Source organism: Elaeis guineensis, chromosome 15 (assembly GCF_000442705.2).
Source record: "Elaeis guineensis isolate ETL-2024a chromosome 15, EG11, whole genome shotgun sequence".
NCBI lineage: Eukaryota > Viridiplantae > Streptophyta > Magnoliopsida > Arecales > Arecaceae > Elaeis > Elaeis guineensis.
Window position 1 is genome coordinate 69,822,335 of NC_026007.2, and position 23,372 is coordinate 69,845,706.

The window sequence follows — 23,372 nt, forward strand, 5'->3', positions numbered from 1 at the left end:
AAAACCAGCTTCTCTTTTGATGCCTGTCTAAGCTTCCTTTTTTGGCCACTTTCCCTTTTCCAATCTCTTACCTTGCCTATTTTACAGTATAGAGAAAAAATTACTTGGCCTAGTTTTTGTTTTCTACCAATGATCTCATCTAAAGCATATTCTATGTTTTTGGTTCTTTTTCCTTTAAAATTCTTTCTTACTGCCCTGTGCATTATATTCCTTGCTTCTGAATAATAGATCAGTTGATCACCATCTTCCATCATATGCTCAGAGGCAGAGAACAGAGATAGCTATTTCCTGTACCGGGACAGGGATCTAACAATCTAAGTCTCAGCAGAAGGGAAGTGATCCAGAAGATTGGAACTTGATCAGTGTTCTTGCCTTACATGGAAGATTCCATATGCTTGCGATATTATTCCAAGATATCCTGGCCAATCTATAACTTTGCAGTCTTTGTTTATATGTTTAAAGACAGTACTAACCAATGAGTAAAGGAGAAGGTAAGCTATCATCTCGTCTGTGTAATTGTATCATGGGACTATATGTGTTGATTTCTTTATATGATTTAGTTCCATGACTTCTATGGTAAGCATCATGCAATTAGCACAAAGTCAAGTCTGTAGTATGTATCTTTTTATCTGGGGAAGTACTATACATGTATCTTTTATAAAAGAAAAGAAAAAGAAAAAGAACAGTATCTTTAAAAGAAAAGAAAAGGTATGGCAACAAAGGCATTCATATTTATGTTTAATTAGAAACATTTTGTGACCCATATCACCATCACCTACTCGTTGTTTCTTTATTAAGTTCATGATTGAAACACAAGACTAATGAGAATATGCTTGAGTAGACTAGCTAGAAGGTTTTAAGCTAAGAAAGTAGATGTTGTGGCTGGGTTAGTGAAAAAGGCTTATTAATTTCTAATAGAAGAGTTAAGATCATGATTTTGAAATGGTGGGATTTTGCTCCACCAAATCTTGACAAGAAGAATCAATATGGTTTGGCCTTGATTGGAGCTACATTTGCCTCCTTTGATGCACTTTTTGAAAAGACTCTGGGTTTCAACTTCCTTACTGCCACCCTATGAATTCAAGTTTGTTGTAGCTACACAGTTTGATTTGGCAGCACAACGTGGCTATCATTGCAACTCTGCATTTTGTTTGGTAAGCTTTACAAGCTTCCAGTAGAAATGCCTTTTAACTCAAACTAGTGGAAAAGCAATGAGAATAAAGTGTGCCCCCACACCCCACTTCAACTGCAATGTGTCAGTTTGAATGTTGCCAAGGGAGAAATCATAGAAAAAAGGATATGGGAATGGCCCAATTGGATTCTGAGCAAAAAAGAATACCATGTCATTTTTGCAGCATGGAAGCAACTATATATATATATATATATATATATATATATATATATATATATATATATATATATATGTATGTATGTATATATATATATATATATATATATATATATATATGTATGTATGTATATATATATATATATATATATATATATATATATGTATGTATATATATCTATATATATATATATATATATATATATAATACATACATATATATATATATATATATATATATATATATATATATATATATATATATATATGTATGTATATATATCTATATATATATATATATATATATACATACATACATATATATATCTATATATATATATATATATATACATACATATATATATATATATATATATATATATATATATATATATGTATGATGATTGGCTTAAAGCATGCTATCTAATGACAACATAAAATCTATTGCGAGGCGAACAGTACGGCGGACTGGATGGCCTCGTTTGTTGCTCAACATTCTATTAGAGTTTGGAGTAATGTCTCTCTTTTACTGTTATACTTTTAGAACATTCTCTTTTTTTATTTCTTGAGTTGTACTCATACTAGAGTTGTATGAAGCAATCATCTAATTAAAAAAAAAAAAAAAAAAGATAGCATAAAACCTAAATTCTTTTCTTGAATAATTTCTCTAGCTTCTAATTTTAAATCATGAAACCTACTTCCCCTTATTCTTCTCTATATTTGCAAGGAATTCTTTGTTAAAAGTTAATTGCTTGTCCTACTTATACTATGATTTTACTCCTAATTTATCCTTATTTTCTATTTTAACACTAGTTGGAATAGTTACACTTTTAGTACTAATCCTATTTTAGTTTGGTTGAGCCCCGGAAAGTTAGACAAAGCATTTGGAGAGAATTTTTTGTGTGTGGAGTGTCTTTAGTCTGAGATCTGGCTAAAACCATTGTTTTAGCTTTCATTTTTTTTGAGTAAATTTATTTTTCTCTTCCAAATTTTTTCTTCTATAATTATTTTCTTCTTACAATTCTATCTAAATATTTTTTATTTAATATTTATTTTTAATCTTAGATATATATAATTGATCTTCTTCGGATAGTATGTCATTCTACATCCTTCACCTATCTTTAGAATCTGGAATGTAAGCATGCGCATGCAAGTTAACCAATAAACCTTCAAGAAGTTATCTTTAATCCAAGGGTGGAGCTACACGATATCCTCAGGACGAAACTGGATATTCCCCTCTGTACAAGGTAAATTTTGGCTACCTGATTCTCCCAACCGCTACATCAAAAAAAAAAAAAAAAAAAAGACTCCCAACCGTATTCTTGTCCCACAAACTAAATCTCCTAGTCTCCACAGGCAGGAGCCCCACACCCTTATTATTTTTAAAATTCTAAACAAACTTATCTCATGGCCATGCGAAATATGGTGCTATCATCTTTTCACCGCTAAATTAATTCTGCCAAGAATTAATCTCGTGGTATCCGATTTCACAACCATACTTCTACTTTTTAAGCAAAATTAGGAACAAAAGCTTTCTAGATTTTTCTTCAAAAAAAATTCTAATTAATCAGTTAAATAATCTTCCTCTTTGTCATGCATGAATGTTGGTTCTGCTCTACATAAACCTTTTTCTCCATGTTTACATGTCTTCCCCTCCATGCCTGATTGGCTGGAGATTTGAATTTTCAAAGCTTGGAGTCCTTTACTGGATTTACAGCTTATTGATGGTGGTTTAGTCGATTGCGAGTGCTTCCTGTGTAGGTCTATACTCTTCAGTTGACTGCGTCTGTTGTTAGTCCTTTTTGCGTAGTCGTGATGATGTTTTTTAAAAATAAGATTTAGATATTACTTTGTTATCATTCATTATAACATATTGGTGAATTAGGTTTTATGCATTTTACTTCGAACCAGTTTTATATGGAAATTGGATGCATAGGTTTCATGTTCGTTTTGTCAAATTCTCATGAACTATGGTTTTGTGAGAATTCGTAATATATATTTTACTTATATTAAATATAATAATATTAGATAAAAATATTTTATTTTTCCAAATTGGTATGGATCAATATATTTATTTTGATTTTTTTATATTTTTATTAATTTGAACCTACCATAGAATCATAATACTGTCCGCTACTTAAATTGAGATTTCATCTTGGACTCCATTATTCATTAGGGATGGTAAAATCAATTCGATCCGATGGATATGCATCCTACCCAAATTTGATCAAATCCGAAAAATAGAGTTTGACCGGATTTGGGTAAAACTCGAAAACTGTAGCACATGTATGGGTATGATATGGGTAGTACTGTTTTCTACCCAAATCCGAATCCGAACCCGACCCGAACCTATGGGTATGGGTAATACCCGAATCCATACCTGAATATATATGTTTATAATTTGATTTTGATAATTCTGTTTTGGTTGATAATATGCATAAAATTATTTTGATTATTTATATATTTTATGTTGAATTGTAATTCTATTTCTATGTTTGATTTCTATAAACCTGGACTTATAAATTATGTTCTACGTTGAATTGATAATTTTATTTTGATTGATAATATGTATAAAATTATTTTGGTTGTTTATTTTTTTTGGATATGTGATAGGCATGGGACGGGTATTGGTTGGATATAGAAAAATGGGTTATCCATGTGTATCTCCAAACTCATTGGGTATGGAGATGAATATCTCTTTTCTTAACTGATCGGATATCGGATAGGATTTGGGTATAGAATATTAAGTTCGGATTTAAAAATAAATAGTACAATATTCGATTCAAATGCTATCTATTGTCATCCCTATTATTCATCTTAAACATATCTTTTCTCAAGATTGTACGTAACACATGCCCCAATTCTCGAAAGGTTTTAATTTAACCACTAATGAGGCCAAAAAAAAGATAATATGGTATGTAAGGATAGATTTAGGACCTATTTGACATCTTTTCCTTGTTTTTTATTTTAAAAATATAAACAAAAAAATTAACATAAGACATATGTTTGGAATAATTATTTTTATTTATTTAAATTATTTTTATTATTTAAAAATAAAAAATAAGATATTTTTATTTTTAATATTTTCAAAAATAAAAAATTCATGCTATACTATTGCTTGCGCCTCCATCATCATTATCACCATTACCTTCACAATACAATCATCAACCCTACAATCATTGTTACCATCAATTTTTTTCATGGTTATCGTACCACCTCTACCATGCCATGATCCCTCCCCCTCCAATCAACACCACCGTTGCTATTTTTGTTGATACCACCATTACCATAGCGGCCATCGCCATCATCTCAATACCATCGTCGCCACCGCCATCTTTGCTATACGTATCATCACACTCATTATTTCTAACCATCGATTCTGCTATTATTGCACCATCATTATCATTGTTTTTGTCATTATTATATTTATATTTTTAAAATAGATAACAACACTAAACAAACATACTTATCTTTTTAAAATTATTATTTTTATTTTTTTATTTTTGAAAATAGAAAACAGAAAGTGACGCTAAAATGCGCCTTAGCTTTTTCTTTTCTGATGGCTCCGGGGAAGATGGAACGCTTGGACAAACCAAGGTGATTCTCCATGCAAGTTTTCATGGAACATGGGATTCCAGCTACCTTTTCAACATCTGTAATGGCACGGTGGATATTCTATACTAAAGAACATTCTGGCCAATATTCACTAGATTTGAGATGGATGATGGTCTACGTCGATGGGTAACATGGCATGCAATTAATTTTACATGCACACATGCTTTCATATCCCCAATCGAGCCAACATCGTTGTTTGACTAACGGGTAATACCATGTCAAATTTATAACAAGTTAATCGAAAATCAGTGAGGTAGTGTAATCAATGAAATATACGACAATCGATGAAATACAAGCATTCCCATTGGCTCGTTATAAATTTGATGTGATATCACCGTTGCAATCAATATTTACTCGTGAGCATAGGTAGGCATCACATCATATCCCATGACAAAGTGCAAACCATGAGAAAGTGTTCGTGGATGATGACTCCGTCCACATGGAATTGTTGGAGGAGGAAGTAATCCACATGGATCATATCCCATCTCACCCTCACTCGATGTGAAAAAGGAAGTAATCCAAGTTCAAGTTCGAATGGCGATTATTGTGTTTAAAATGATGTTTGAAAACAAAACAAATCAACAAGATTATTACCGCATGCTGAAAAATGATGAGAGCATGCAATTGGATGACCCTTAGCAGGTCATGAGATCGCATTTTAATAAAATGCCCGCGAACTGATGATGATTAAAATGCCATCTCGTGGCATCATGTTGGAAGCTTAAACTAATTTGTCTACCATCATCTAACAAGACTTTTTCAGCTATTAAAACTAGTTTAAGTAATCATTCCGTTTCAACTTTCAACACCAAAATTAAGCATCTGATCATCTTTATTATAAACATATCCGTACCTTGGATATATAAAGCACAATCAAGGTTTCCTTCTAGGATATACAGATCTCAGTTTGTATCAATATCAATGCTTTTTTTCTCACTTAAATAGACCTTTTAATTAATAGATCTTGAAATTAATACTAAAGCCATAAACGTGTGAAATTGGTAGGGCTTAATAGCTGGTACACCTCCCTGTAGCCAATTGCATCCAGCTACCCACACCAACCCTACTCCTGTTTGGTTATCGGTTGAGAAAGCTGGCATACTTCTGTGATACAGATGTGTTGTGAGGTAGGGATAGCCCACAGATCCAATTCCACGTCGAATCAAAGTTGTAGTTTTCTCACCTTCTGTTCTTCCATCAATCATCAGATCTTGGTGATTCTTTTCATCAGCATTCAGAAAGCGATAGAAAGGGTCAGGCAGATGCTACTTTAATTTGCTAGCTGGAGAGCTTGACATCTACGTACAGCGTTCTATCCAGTGTCGAGTTGTTTTTCTTACAGAGTTCTCCACGTACTGTCCAATGTTAACTGAGAAAAAAAAGTGTTTACCCGAAGGCATTGGATGCCAACGATGAGGTCCATCAGAAATGGTGGACCAATGCTCCTATTCACAACCACAGAGGAGATCACATGGCCTGGTCGCTAAAACGCATGGTAGAAATTAATCCACGCATAGTATAAATCCATGCAATGTTTGCAAAAGAAAGTGACGTACGTGAACTATACTACTATTCACCAGCTACTTCCTTCCAATGGAAGGAGACAAGTTTTGATAGCCGTCTAATGCTTGTTTGAGCCTTGTCTCTCAACATCTGCTTTATTTCAGCATTCAGCTCACTTGAGCCAGGGGCATTAAAATGGTGATGTGGTTGTCTCACCACTTACCACCTCCATCAATACATTACCAAGAAAATTTAACAGAACATAACAATTCTGACACAGTCGTTATCGAATTGCCATGGAGATCGTAACGTAACCAGAGATGGATATTGCAAGTCAAAAAGGGGGAGGCAGACGACACAACCAGGTTCTTGCACCGCATGCTACCAGGCAGTGTCAGATCGATTTAAAGACTCTGGCACGCCGAACATGCACTTGGCTCCAGTGTTGCTTCAAGGTGGACCCAAGAGGATGAGATGTGGATGGTTACTTGGGTGCGAAGTTTTAATGACGGAAACCGTCAGTGACAACGCTGCATGGCTTTATCTTCACAAAGACAGCTATGAGCATCCCATGTTTGCATGGGAGTTCATTTCATGAGAGCATATACGGCAACTTGCTCATTTCCATCCACAAGTTATCATAGATTTCACTTGGATTTGCGAAGACCATAAAACATTCCAGGATTAGACGACTAGCTTCTACCATAGAATGTGTTTCCATCAAAAAAAAATTAATGTGTTTCCATCAAAAAAAAATGGGGAAGAATCTTCACCCGACCGTACAACGTATGACTGAGATGAAAGCAGTAGGTCAAAATGACTAAAGAACTAATATTTTTATGTCAGTATTCTTTTTTTGGTGGAAAAGGTCAGTATTCCTTTTTTTTTTTTTTTTTTTTTTTTTTTTTGGCACAGAAAGGCCAGTATTCTTTGATAACAAAAGTAAACTCTCAATCTGACAAGTCTCCCGTCCAGCAGCAACAATATTCTCCCGATTAAAAAGGGCTCACTTAGCAGCAGCTCCATTTTTTTCACAACTTTCTGCAAATTACTCTTAGATAAGAAACCTTACCAAGAATTATTCAAAATGATTATTAACTTTGTGCTTGATTTGTAAAATAATAATGAAGTTTTGGCATTGATGTTTTGGCTTTTTTGTATTATTCTTACTATTTTCATTTCCCATAAGAAATTTTCAAATAACCTCAAGTCGTCCACTTTCCTCAAAATTTACAATCACATAATATGCCTAATTTTATTTTAACCATCAAGCCACCGTAACTCTCCTCCTTTATCCAAACTTCGAACCGACCATGTACAAAACATAAGATCTCTCAGAATATTTTAAATTGAAAAGAATGGAGGAAAAGAATTAATATAACCAAACCCAACTAATTTGGGATCAAGACTTAGTTAAATTGAGTCATACCTTTTATTCTCATTTTACCAGACTTCTAGTTATCCGTGTTCTTTCCAACTTCCCCTAAAAATTCCACATTTTTTCAAAACTCCGAATCTTTGCATCAGGCCACGTCATTCCCAAAAGTCACATAAGACTTCAGACGCGAGGACATATCAGCTGTTAGCATGGAAACAACAAGGTGCAACAACTCTTCAGGAACCTCGATGACTAAAATCCCCGGTTAAAATTCCTGTGCAGTCATTACATAAACAACCGACATGCCCTTCGACTCAGTACAGGGAGACAAGAGAAGCACCTAATCTATGGGACAAGACATGCACCCCTCAATGCTTTCTTCATGGATCCTGCACTCTCAAAGGGAGTTTGAGAGCTTACAATGGGGCCCTCGAGGTCTATGTACCCTCATTGCAAGCAAACCGACGAAAAAGCAGTGCAAGCTCGCTTGAATGCCATTGGTTCCAAGTCATGAGTTTCTTCGAATATGATCATTACAAAGTTGAGTTCCAGCTCTTGTAAGGCCATCTAAGCACTTGCTAATGTAATATGTAACTTGCTACCATATGCCGACCACAAAGAAACAACATTTTCCAGGAAAAGGGGCAAATTTAGGTGAGACAACAGTTAACTAGGGCAATTTGTTTCTAGGCTACATAGAGAAGCTGTTATGAAAACCAGCAACATACAGTAAAAACAGTCATTTTGAAGTACGACCAGATCACTGATGAGAATAAGACTCATGGAATACTTGTAACAGATGCGATGGATTCAGAAAGATGCCAGGGAACATACAGCTTATGAAGGGTAATATGGAGGCCGACCTACTGATGCAGCATGTGGCTGTGCATTTGGTGGCATACTATATGAAGGCATCGACTGTGAAGCTCGAAGTGATTCAGCTGGAGCATTAGAGATAGCTGCCGAAGTAGGGTATTGAGAAACAGGGGGTGGTGCAAATGTTTGACCTGGGTATGTGCTTGGAGAGACATAGGCCCCTCCCTGCATGCTAGGATCCCAAGTCGCAATTTGCCCATTGGGAACTGGTGCTTGTGCACCAACTGCATACTCATTACCAACATACATAGATGCAGCCTGGGGATTAGTCTGCCAACCAGCAGCAGAAGTTGTTGGCATTCCAGGAGCTTGGGGCATCGTGAGTATACCTGAGTCCGGGATCGTGTAGTCTCTGCTTCTATCATTATGTGCCTGAAAACAAAATTGTATACATACAATCAACTACAAGAAGAGCAATATATAAATGAAACGTGGTGTCAGGAAACATACACAGTTGGACAATCAACAAATGGACATCAAGAACCCAACAATTTTTTTTTCCTGATGGATAACAGAGGTTTCTTCTTCTAAAACCACTTTTTCTAAACTTCTTTTAACAGTCATTATTACTTTATATAACCCAAAAATCATATTTATACCTTTACATTCAGATCAGTATGACGAGAGTATGACAGATGAAGCTTACAATAACCACCTTCATAGATGCAGTGTCCCTCCAAAGACCCTTTGGCAACTGCCGCAGTTGTTACATCTGAAAGGACAATGATTTAGAATCATAATCAATTCCACCAACAACCATAACATTTACTTGGAGCAATAAGCATGCATGATTTTGTCACCATTACAAAAAACCAAATAAACAAAATTTTCATTATACCAAAAAAAAACATCTACAGAAAATATGACCGCATCAATTCACGTATGATCACAGGAAGCGGTGATCTAAAGGAGAAAAGACTTTCGAGCTGTCAAGATTGTCATGACACTTTCAATGCAACATTTAGAATCCCAGCATAAAAGAGCATATGGATATGCAGATACATATAAAGAACATGAATTCATCAACAGAAGGAAAACACCTACAAAAATCACATAATGCATATACTCAGTTTATTTAAGAGTAGTTAGAAGTTAACAGTACATATACTAAAATCTCCAATTCACTGATCATTGTACAAATTACCTCTTCAATCCCCCAATCAAATATTCTTCCTGGTGAAGCATCAGTTCATCCTTTAAATGAATAAATCAACTGATGACTCCCGCCCAAAAAAAAAAAAAAAAGAAAAAGAAAACTAATGGCCACCTTAACCATCAATATGGACATCTAAGCAGCTAAACAGGTATAATGGCCCATTAATCTTTATGCAAGCACCATTTCCACAGAACTATGTATAAACATGGACACATAACTCAGATTCTGGCATATGAGAAAGATTTGGCAAGAAAAAAAAAAAAGGATGCAGAGTAATTTCTAAAATAAATGCATCCTTTTAGAAGAAGACAGATACATAAGAATGTCAAGGTGACTAGAACATGTGGTTTAGAAGGAGATTTTAGTAAAAGCATAGGAGTTGCAAGCGGATAAAATGGTAGAATCAAGTAATATGTACGTGAAAATCTGAGTGGACTTCACATGATCTTGTTTGTGTAGAAGTGACAGGAAAGAGGTACACCAAAAGATGACACCGGGCAGCAAGAATTAAAAAATGCTTGTGCAGACAAAGGAAGCCTTTCAGTGAATGGCAGATACATTCTTATTGTTCGGCAAGGGATCTTTGAAACGGGAACAAACATGGTAGGTTTCCACTATAATAGCTAAATCCTGACCTGACTCTGATAATAAAATTTCACTATTGTTTCATAAATAAAATTTTTTGTGGATATTTCCAACCTTTTGAATGGACATAATGTCCTTATACCATGTCAAGTTCACCAACAAACATCCCTTGAGGGCACCTTTGGAGTCTAAATGAAGTTATTGAGTCTTCACTATGTGTTTTAGTTTATTTTATTTTATGTTTAGTTCCTTTTTAGTTTTAGTGTGAAATGAGTTAAGTGAACCTTTCAGTCACATGCTTGATTAAAGAAGGAAAAGGGCAATTGGGGCATCAGAAAAGAAACAGCCCTTCATATGTGTTGGCTGGCTGGCTCCATATCTGTTTTATACAATGTAGGTACCTTCTCTCAATGAAGTTATGTTCCTGTTTTCCCTGTGAGTGAGTTGTGGATGCAGCTGTGAAACCCTGGGAGTTTGTCCACAGCCAACAATGTGAGATCGGTAGACCACAGCTTACTTTATCTTTCTCTTCATTGCACTCTTGTTATTTGTTTTCTGTTTCCTTCCTTTCTTGTTTTCCAATCCAACCACAATCATAAGCGTTCCATCTCACAACCCTAACAATCCCCATATGTGTTTAACATAGCAGCAACCTCATCCATCCAAACCAGGCCTCATTGGAGGACCTGCCTAGCTGGAAGCAGTCCCTACAGCCACTGGGCAGGTCAGCTGTTCCAAGAACCTGCTTGCTCACTTTCTGAAGCCTCAAAAGTTCATTTATACCTCTGTTAAACCTCCAGAAGTGCTGCAACCAAAAAGTGATGCTAATTTATCACCTTGGGATCCTTCTGACTTCCTTGACTTACAAGATTTTCAGATCTGCTCTCTTCTGGTAGCTCTGAAATTAATCCAAGCTTCCTATTCATATTATCCCCTAAATTAGTTCCTGGAAGTCATTGTAAGCAACAGCCTTCAACTCAAGGAGGGAAAATATAGAACTAGATCACAGCCATACATACTCCAGTCGCAATGAGCAGGAACAACTTGGACCACACAGCAGGTCGTGGTCAATTCACACTGAAAGAACACAAAACCATCATCATAAACTCTTCTGGCTAATTGTTGGAAATTTTCAATCTACTCTTCACAGAATTCGTGGTTAGTTGCCTACAAGATATCAGCTGATGTTTATTTCAGCAACCTGTATACTTGGCGTGAATTCCATGCATTCTCTCTGCATCCAAATTAACTTCTAATTTAATTACTAGGAATATTAGTCTCTGAATTTAATTTCCAGATCATTAAATTCGTTATCATATTGGAATCGGTTCCACATCATTATAAAATCTAGGATTTCATTAAAAGTGTGTGACATTGCATATTAAGTTCCCAAGGGTTGTCCTGCATCAACATCCCCCTTTTTTGTATTTTTTAGTAAAGTAAAATCCCTTTCCATTCTTCACGTTGTTATCCTTAACAGATAAATGTTTTCTGCGTCATGGATTTCATGAAACCCAGCATGGCAGCATGCTTTAACCACATCATTATAGAATCTAGGATTTCATTAAAAGTGTGTGACATTGCATATTAAGTTCCCAAGGGTTGTCCTGCATCAACATCCCCCTTTTTTTATATTTTTAGTAAACTAAAATCCCTCTCCATTCTTCACGTTGTTATCCTTAACAGATGAATGTTTTCTGCGTCATGGATTTCATAAAACACAGCATGGCAGCATGCTTTAACAAGCAAAACACATATCAAGCCCTCATTTCGTGGACAGGCTTAAAGGCACAGGAATTTGTCAGAGATGGCAACATCTTTAAGAATATGTAACATACAAGGGCTGACAAACCAACATGACCTGAATGTCTCTTTTTTCCAAAAAAGAGAACAACTACTGTAAGGAAGAAAAACCTGTGACAAAGGCTAAAAATGAAGTCATTCAGACTCTAAAACATGGTTTGTTGTACTAAACCATTCTGCCTGGTATGATGGTGTACAATATCGTACCCGTAGGGAAATAAGACTCAGTACAACACCCATGCAAAGTGTTGGTACCAAAGTATGCACCATGTTGACACTTGGGACAGGGTGTACTTGTCAGATACCATACAGATCTGGTACCAAGACTGCTAATCATGCTCTAAACAAAGACAGATTCTGAGAACAAACAAAAAGACAAAGGAACATCATACAGATTGTTACAAATATTACCATGTTGAATTTAATTAACTAGCTGCTTGAAAAAAAAAGACCAACAAAATCATGAAATTTGTACGTGTGTGAATATCAGTACTTATAGAAACATCTGTTATGATGTGTGCATGCTTCCTGCAATTATGAGCAAGTGCATATATTAGAATCACACCGTGTTATTACCTCATACCTTACTGTAGTCTGTGCTTGATTTCAGTTTAATTATCACATTTAAAAAATAAATAAATAAATAAATAAAAGCTACATTCATAATAAACACACTAACATCCTACAGAGGTATAATATTTGCAATTACTGTACAGAATTCATACTAGATACCAAAGATATAAAATAGTAGGCATATAACATCCCTACCAGGATATTGAATTAAAGCCTGCATTCCACCATTCTTCTCAAAAATTGCAATTTTCTGCACAGTACCGAACGTCGAGAACACCTAAAAATGAATTGCCAATTTTATTTTTCAGGTAAATATCAATGCAGAACTGAAAATCAGATTATGAAAAATATTAAACATCACACCTTATGAAGAACATCAACTGTCACAGCATATTGCAGATTCTCAATAGAAGCTAAAAGTACATTACTCTCAGGCTCCTTTTTCTTTCCATCCAGACCCAATGTAGGCTGTAAATAACTTCTCATTGGTACATCACATAAAAGGAAAAAAAAGGAAAATGTAAAGACTCGTGAAAATTCTAATGCATAGAAGTCACCTGTAAAGTTCCCTCAATTGCTGAGGGGTTTACAGGAAGATAAGGGTTTGTGTAATCCCTGCAAAATCAGCCAAAAAGTAAGGACCATCTAAATGAATTAACACTTTGAATGATGGTGCTAGTTTTAAACAAAATCAATCCCCGTGCAAATGCAGAAAATAAGACATCTGAGAAAAGGTAAACGCCAGTATAGAATGACAACAGGGGATATGAAGTGATAAAGTGCATTGCAACCAAATATAATCACCACATGCGACCCAAAATAGTAATGAACCCATATCTTAAGATAGCTTTTGCATAGGTGGTTCGCTAATTCCTTACTTTTCCATTTGTTCCCCTAGAGGGCCATTGCATCAGTCAATGTGAGATTATTCAAATACTATCACATCCTCCACCTCTAAAATCTTCCATACTTTTCTTCTTGGTCCTTTAACACAAAAACCCAAACCCTTATGCATTACCAGAGTCTCCTCCAGAATCTAAAAGCACAAAACACCACAACCAGTATCATCATTTGAAACTCCAGAGGCATTACTTATGTGAAAGAAAGAAAAATATAACCGGTCATAGATGCATTCAACTTGCCAAATGTGAAACTTCCATCAGTAACATGACTTCCCATGCTTTTAAGTGAAATCTATTTTTGCTTCATACCCATTTGTTCCTTCAGTTTTTCCTTACTTCACGACCACCACCAAGAAACATGTTTAAAGACAATAACGGAGGCAAGAAGGCTTAAGCATTTAGAGATCCCTGGAAAGCCTATATAAATGAACATATTTTGATGTATCCAAACAGGTTACCCAAATTGTTTATGCCTCTCCAAGCAGTTTCTTAGCTCTTGCACTAGGCAAATGAACACAGTCATACATAATAATGCACAGGCAACCTAAGGTCCCAAACAAAAACGCACTTGTTTACCAACACAACCAGATCCAAAAGCTGTGGACAAAAACAAAAGCCAGACCATGCACCACGCGTGAGAAGAGTTTCTAACTAAAGGTCCTCCATTCTACACGCTTGGAAGAAGAGGTGGGGAGGCGGGTGTAGGGGGCTCAGCAAGCTCAAGTTTTCCTAGGATTTGGGTTCAGCATGTAGCCTAGGTGTAAAGATTGCCGAGCATTCCTCAAAAATGTCTGCTGGTTCCTACATTCTTATATTAAAACTTATATTCTTTGATAACTCAACAGACAAGTCATTTGGTAAAAGAAAACTATAGAGATGTAGAAGAGCAAATGTCATAGAGTTCAACTACTTAGCAATTGGCATGCATCTCATGCAGATTAATTGATGCAACTGAATAGATATTCTTATGATCTTTGGCACTGTAACTATGAGCTCAGGTATTACCAAATTAGCAAGGTTCACATGTATGCTGAAAAAAATGAGTTGATTACTATATCACTTGACAGCTAGTTAACAATTGCAGAGGTTGCACCATATTGCACAATCAGGATGAAAGCAGGCGTGGTGTCGATATTCTAGACTGGGCCACTTTGAGCAATAATGGTGTTGTCAAAGCAACCAGTTTGTAGCAGCACTTGTATGCACATAAACGTCTGAACAAAAATTAAGCTTTGTCATAACAAAAACAGACATGTACAACATTAGAGAGAGCAGGAGATTCATCAGTCAATATGAAACAGAATTTTTTCCATATAATTACTTGTAATTGCATAAAGCATATTATATGTTGAAACATGGAAACAGAAGTTACACCACTGCACAATCAGAATGGAGGGAGGTGGGCTGTTGATATTCCAAAGGTTGCAGCTAATTGTGCAGTAAGGACAGTCTGAAAATGACAAGGTTGTCGGAATATTTGTATGCACAGAACTGTCTGGACATAAATTAAGCTATTTCTCAATACAGATCTAAAATGTTGCATTTATAGTTTCCGGCCAAATATGCTCAGTATTAATGCCTAAGACATGTTATGCCACAGTTCATTGCAGGGGTGCATCATCTTTATGCTCGTGACAGGGAGAGTTTACAAAAAGCGCCTTAAATGTCATATTACTTAATGATTCTTATTAAGCAGGATGAATTTTGTGGGAAACGTTATAACACAATATATCAATTAATATAAAAGCAAGAAGAAAATAAAACATAACCATCATTGACGGACTGGTTGAACTGATTTTTATACCTGCTACGATGTGATTGAAACTTGATATTTAAATCTGTGTGTGCAGAAAATGAGATACGCAAGTGGCAAGAGGTAACATGCTCCGGAAGCAAGTATCTGCAAGTCTCAAATTCAGTCAGCATATCTTTAAAGAAAAGGACATCACATTTTGCATATGTACTTAAAAATACGGAATATAAAGTAAAACCTTGGAATACTACGTCCATCCAGGGCATTTCTTGCAGTTGAAGCAGTTTGTGCATCAGTGTACTGAATTAGTGCCTACAAAAATTCAAATACCAAGGTAAGTGACTGTACAGTCATAAAAAATAATCTCCGGAGATAGCGATGTTTGTACCTGAAAACCAGCAGCCTTTTCAAAGGTAGCAATTTTGTGCACAAATCCGAAGGCAGAGAACACCTGAGATAAAGGTGGAATATGATTACTGCACAAAATATTTAACAAAAATAATAAACAATACAGATGTTAAGTGTAGAACCCCCCACAGAAAACTATTAATTGATCTCATTTGAAGTGCAGAGGGGCACCTGTAGGCAAGAGCATGGCATTCATCAAAACTCCATGGACATCATACATAAAGCAATATATTTAAAAGGATGGATATGATGCATAAGATAATTATTTTCGTCAGTTCCTCCAAACAAACAAATTAAATGAGGAAAAAAATGGATGCTTCCAATAAACATGCCTTTAAAGAGGGAATATAGCCACATCATGTTGCCAAGCAAAAATTTTAATATCTACATAAAGTACGACAGCTGTGAAGAACAGCTTTGACAGGTTACTGTCACAAATAAAAGAGCCCACCACATCATGTAGAAAAACCATCAAAACTACAACATTCAAGAGCACTGTTAGATTCCTAGTTATTGGAAAGTTGACTTAAAAACACAGCCCATTCAGATCAACTTTGTCATAAAACTCCAACGAAGCATGATGATCAAATATAGTTAGAAGGTACCATTCACTATTTAGGTTCAAAAAGCTCTAAATATGGTCAAAAGAAAGGGATAGCAAGAAACATGGTGTCTCTCCTAGTGCTGTAGGTTGATAATGAGGATATCTCCATATTAACATGGACCTGCTGATCCATGCAGAGAATGTTACTAGAATCCAAAAAGATAAAGCAAGATGAGCTTGGTTTCAAAAAATACATTTGACAAATTGTCACACATTTCTAACCATCAACACAGTCCAATCAACCATAAGTGCATCACTTGAAGATGATAACCATAGTAGCTAAATGGGTCCATGTACACAGAAGAATCTTGACATATAGGACTTACCAAATGAATGACATCTATGCTAACATCGCCAGCTTCAACACCTTCAATAGTGACAAGCAAGACATTCCCAGCCACATCTCCAGAGCTCTTATTATTAGTAATTTCTTGCCTATTTGAATACTGGATATAAACAGTTTTGCCACGAACTTGTGCAGGATCAGATGAAGAAGCATAATATGAAACCATTGATATTGCTTGGTTAAGATCCATCTGAGAGAGGAGGGAAAATGTTACTAAATATAGTGCAAACTATTAGCTTTTGGCTTAGAGAAATACAAAATAAAGCTGAATACTAAAAAATGGTGAACTATACATTTTCTGAATGCAAAACGCTTCACAAATAACAAAACAAAGAACTAAACTCCATAAAAACCTAACCAATATAGGATACAGGCTAACAATGGCAGGAAAACCATGAACAAGAACAAGAAGGGAAGCCAATGCTTTATGATCCTTTGGCAACCAATACAGAAAGGAATTAAATCAAATGATTACAATCTGACAGCAAGAACCCATAAATATATTTCATCGCTTTGTCAAACTTGTGTCTAGCACAAGGTGAAATAAGAATTTAGGAAGTTTTCGCATAAATATAAATCATGAATATCCAGAGAAAAGTATTCTGACATGGGTCCCCTATCCGTTTGTGCATTTGATAAATGATGTAAATTTCATCTTTTAGCCCTTCATCATGCATTGCCAGCCTCCTAAAGGAGGCATCTGGGCCCACCTAAACATTTCGTGTTATGTTTGAAATTATAGCAATACAAGTAAATTCAACACATAGAGTCAGATTTCAATTAAGAACGATGATTGAAATGGAGCCAGCTATGTTAAACTAGATCCTAGCAGGGAAGCACTAGCAAACATATAAGTTCTTACACTATAATGTTTCAAATTTCTAGTTCATGATCATGCCTATAAACATACATGCTTGTGAATGAATTTCACATAAACATATTCTCCCTTGTGTACCTAAAAAAAGGAAAAGAAAAACTCCCTCAAACTTTTCCTTGAAGCTAAATCAAGGGGAGAAATTTGAAAATGTTCTAACAAGCTTACTTATTTTGTTCAACCTTACAAAAGAATATATTTTGACCAAATATATATTTCAGACAGACAATGTGGCCTGACAAGATCCAACAACGACCCATTTAATTTTCTACATGCCCTGGCATTTGGCTAGCACAACATGATACCATACAATACCATTATCATGCCAATCCAGCAAGCGATCAGATCTACCACAGGCAATAAACATGATCCTGTAATCCTTGCTCGTGGTTGAGACCTGAGATAGACCCCTGACTCTTTTAGTAATGGTTCAAATTTTTAATTTGTGGAAGTCCACTCAACAACAATCAAAACTTCTATAAATATTTAGTTATCAATACTCAACCCTCGTCGAATGTGAATTCTCAAATCTCCCAAAAAAATACAAAATACAAGATTATTTATATAGAAAGCAAAAGACCACTGTTTAACCATGGATTATGGGGCTTTTTGAAACACAAAATCTTGAGGTCTAGCCCGAAAGAAATTTATGAACTATAGAGTCTGATTTATAGTTCAAATTTAACTAAAGAAAGACTCTAAAACCGACTTTATGCAGGAAACCTGCGTCAATGGCAAAATCATTATTTTTAGTAACTTAGACAGTTCCTCTAATAAAAAGACCATACATACCTCAGTCGTACTTGGTTATCTAGTAGACTTGCTAAAATTTAAAGACTCAAAACCTTGAATTTAACAGCATGCTTAAGAATTGAAAATAAATGAAATAGTAACAAACATAATGAATAAAACCTTAAACCTAGTAATGTATAAATGATCTATTTATGGTTATCAGACAAAACAATATATGTCATGCATCTCGTCATATTTGTCTTGTTACCATTATGCCTATCATAGACAAGGCAATTATCGAGCTTCTCCATTCATATCATATAATAGATCTCATCTTCATACACCATGAGATGGTCAGGAAGACACAAACTAACAACAGCACTAGGTGGTTGCCAAGCCCCAGCTGTTAATAAACAGCTTGGTTTGTCTGCAACCATGCAGAAAAGTAATATTGGCAGCTTGGCAAGCAAGAAGGGTTGTTACCTCTCCCTCTGCCAATAAATACAAGACGACCACCTAAGCTTCCACTACGGCAAATAGACACTTCATCATAAAGCACCACATCTATCTCTATCAAACATCACACCGTTACAACAATACCAATCAAAACATAAGATTTTATATATAAAGATCGGTGTTTTCATTCCTGAATTATCCATCCTCAGGGAAAATGCTGAATCCTGATTTTTATGTTTATCTGATCCATTCCATTGGTCTTATCGATTCATGTCATTAGAAGGTACGAAAACACTGGTCTTACCGATTCTATGTCATCAGAAGGTACAGAGACAAAAAATACGGCCACCATGCCACATCCCTGATACCCCGATACAATCGGAGACAACAGATGAAATGTAAAACCTAATAGGAATTCATGAGACGGATCTGACTGAATCCTTGCAGGGATAGATTAAAAGAAAGAAAGAAAGAAAAGGTGTTTCTTTTTTCTGCGAGAAAAATACTCACAAACTCAACAAAGGCTTGGTTGCGATTGGCGCCGACGTTGCATTTGGTGTTGACAATCTTACCGAATGGCTTGCACAGCTCGACAAGCTCCTCCTCCGTGCACTCCCACGGCAGGTTGCGGAGGTGGAGCACCTTCGACGGCGTCTGCGTGTAGCGGAACTGCGGCTGCCCCGAGGTCGAAGACATCTCCAGCCTAGCTTACGATACCTAGATCACCTTCCGCGGCGGCGAAGGTCGAAGGAGGACGCGAGAGATAAAGACGCAAGCTGTAGGGTTACGAGAAAAAAAATTCCGAAACCCTACCTCCTCGAACCGGGATGAAAAAGGCGAGCAAGGGCGGGACGAGAAGAATTCTTACACTCTTTCGATGGATTTCTAAGGTTAGATTTACGGAGGGAGAAGAATTTTGGCCGCCTCGGGGAGGATTGTTATCCGACGAGGAGATACAGCGGCTTGCGCTGTTTCTGGATAGGAGGAAACAAACAACGAGAAATTTTACCCCCGCACGCCCCCCAACCCAAGAAGGAAACAGCGGGAACGGTGCGAGTGCCGCACGAGTTGCGGTTTCTACGAACAAATGTAGATGCGACCTTGACCGTTGATTTTGCCCAAGGGATAGGGTAATAAAGGTTCATCACAACCGGATGGATGAATGATAAAAAATAATTTTTTTTAGGTATATATCTATTTAAATATTTAAATTTATATAAATATTTTTTAAAAATAATATATATATATATATATAAACTATTTATTTTATATATATATCATTTTTTATATATATGTCTACATCATTTAACGTCGTTAAAAAATTAATGGTTTAAAATTTAAATAACTAAAACATCCTTGTGGGTAGATGTGCAAAAAAAAATTATCAGAGTATATATATAAATAGTAATTTCATGAGAATATTCATATAAATTTGAATGTTTAAAAGGATATACACGTAAAAAATTTTAATTTATGTTTTATGTATTTTATCTAGATAGATTCAAGTCCTCTTACTCTACAATGTAGTACCATATTACATAATATAACAACACGATGATGATATTATATAATATTTTATATATTAGAATACTATATTAAATTTTATTTTATACAAAATGAGATGATTATATTCATCTTATAATAACATGATATACCTCATATACTTCACAAAGATATTTTTAATAAATTTTTTTAAAAAAATTATAAATTTTTATTATTACATAATGCTCAAATTTATAACTATATTCATTCTATGCAAATATACAAGCTATTCATCTAATATTAGGTTTAGATGCTTATTTTAGAAGCATATTATTATACATTAGAAGAAACATGGATAGTTACGATCTGTTTATTTTAAATAAAATAATTTTGATCTATTATTTGATAAAAAAATTATTTTATCTATGTAAATTAATAAATTAAGTAAATTTATTATTTTAGTTATATATATTATTTTTTCTATTAGAATAAAAAAGAATTAACAAACCAAGAGAGCTGTATTTATGTTAAGAGTTTTTTGCATATATACCCTTTTAAATATTCATATTTGTATAAATACCGTCAAAAAATTACTATTTGCATATATATATCTTTATAAAATTTTTTTTATACATCAATCCATAAGGATATTTTAGTCATTTTACTTTTAAAACGTTAATTTTCAACGTGTTAGATGATATGGGTACATATATAAAAAAAAATATTTTCTGAAGGTATATATACATATATCAATTTTGAAAGGATATTTATATAAATTTGAATATTTGAGAGGGTATACATATAAAAAATCTTAAAAACTAAGCCAAACTGAGGCCCGGCCCGAACCGACGTCTATTATTTTATGGATAAAAAAATTATCTAAAAATATATATTTTTAAATAAATATTTTTTAGATAATATTTAGATAGAAAAATAATTTATTTATATTTTTTATATATTAAAAAGTAGTTTCAAAGAATATTACTATTTTTTGAGTAAATTGCTAAAATTTATTCATATCTCCCATAATACTATTATATTTTTTAGGTTTCGAGAAAATGGACAATTAAGCATTAGACATTAAATAATAGAATAAAATTAAATATCTACTTTACTAATTCATAAAAAAATAATTTAATCACTCCTAAGGTCTATTTGGTTGGGATAGTTTAGCATCGAAAAATGAATTTCATGTCAGATTATCATGTTTGGTATAGAAAATAGAAAGAGAAATAATAAAAAAATGATATGTCCTATATTTATTTTTAGCAGGGGGAATGTAAAATAGATAATATGAGAGGGTCGGTATTTAGTAGATATCCGAGAGGTGATAATCCATACTTGACAAAAATACCTTCTCTAAAGCTACATATGTAATCATTGAATTTGTTCTAATATCTTTTCAAATTCATTCAATACGAAGCTTTTATAAAAATTAAAAATAAAGATTACAGTACTATCCTGATATTAAAAAAATCTAGTTAAATGAGATACATTTTATTGTTCTATATATTTTTCTCAGTACTTGATCTAGCTCAAATCCGATTTCATCCAACCTATTGCACCCTTAGCTAGATGGTTATATGTTTGATCATGTTGAATATAACAAATATTTTGCTTGATTTAAATTTGAAATTTATTGACTTATTATCAACATTGTTTCAAAAAATAGTTTTAAATGATATGTTAAAAATCGAAAAAAAAAATTAACTTAATTTTATCTATTTTATCTAGATGAATTCAGGCCCTCTTATTCCACAATATAGTAACATGCTACATAATATAACAACACGATGACAATATTATATAATATTTTATAAATTAAAATATTATATTCTATTATATTTTTGTACAAGATGGAACGATTATGTCCATCTTATAAGAACATGATATATGTTATACACTTCACAAAGATATTTTTGATAATTTTTTTAAAATAAAATATAATAAGATTATAAATTTTTATTATTATTAATAATATTTAAATTCATAAGTATGTCCATTCTATGCAAATATATAAGCTATTAATCTAATATCAGATTTAGATGCTTATCTTAAAAGTATGTTATATACATTAAAAGAAACATGGATAGTTATGATTTATTTATTTTCTAGATAAAATAATTTTGATCTATCATTGATAAAAGATCATTTGATTTATGTAAATTAATAAATTAAGTAAATTATTATTTTAGTTATATATGTTATTTTTTTTATTAGAATAAGAAAAAAATTAACAAACCAAGAGACATGTATTTATGTTAACGGAGTTTTTACATGCATATCCTTTTAAATATTCAAATTTATATGAATATCCTCATAAAATTACTATTTACATATATATTATATATCATTAAAATTATTTTTTTATATATCTATTATAAGGATATTTTAATTATTTAATTTTAAACTGTTAATTTTTAACGGTGTTAGATGATATCATACATATACAAAAAAAAATATTTTATGGGTATCAATTTTGAAAGGATATTTATGTAAATTTGAATATTTGAAAAGGTATATATATATATAAAATCCTAAAAAATAAGTCAAACTGAGGCCTGGCCCAAACCAACATCCGTTATTTTATGGATTAAAAAATTATTTAAAAATATATATTTTTAAAATAAATAATTTTTATATAATATTTAGATAGAAAAATAATTTATCTACATTTTTTTATACATAGAAAAGTTGTTTTAAAGAACATTACTATTTTTTTGAGTAAATTGCTAAAATTTATTCATATTTTTTATAATACTATTTATATTTTTTAGGTTCAGAGAAAATGGACAATTAAGCATTAGATATTAAATAATAGAATAAAATTAAATATTTACTTTACTAATTTACTTTACTATTTGGTTGGGGATAGTTTAGCATCAAAAAATGAATTTCATACCAGATTATCATGTTTAGTATAGAAAATAGAAGAGAAAGATGGTAAAAAAAATGACGGCCCATATTATTTTTGGAAG

General features: G+C 33.6%; 1 protein-coding gene across 3 annotated transcripts; it reads right to left on the reverse strand.

Moving 5' to 3' along the window:
• Positions 1–8,341: 8,341 nt before the first annotated feature.
• LOC105058559 (polypyrimidine tract-binding protein homolog 1) lies at positions 8,342–19,913 on the reverse strand. 3 transcript variants are annotated; one of them, XM_010941517.4, is made up of 10 exons: positions 19,423–19,912; positions 16,831–17,040; positions 15,881–15,943; positions 15,731–15,804; positions 15,544–15,639; positions 13,395–13,452; positions 13,201–13,305; positions 13,033–13,114; positions 9,320–9,432; positions 8,342–9,092 (listed from the first exon to the last, which is right to left on the reverse strand). In XM_010941517.4, exons 1-10 carry the CDS (start codon positions 19,606–19,608, stop codon positions 8,682–8,684), a joined length of 1,398 nt encoding a protein of 465 aa, XP_010939819.1. In that variant the 5' UTR covers positions 19,609–19,912; the 3' UTR covers positions 8,342–8,681. The 3 variants fall into 3 exon arrangements, with proteins under 3 accessions (XP_010939819.1, XP_010939823.1, XP_019710769.1); XM_010941521.4 differs by having other exon boundaries at positions 8,952–9,092; positions 9,376–9,432; positions 19,423–19,913; XM_019855210.3 differs by having other exon boundaries at positions 8,952–9,092; positions 9,367–9,432; positions 19,423–19,913.
• Positions 19,914–23,372: the final 3,459 nt, after the last annotated feature.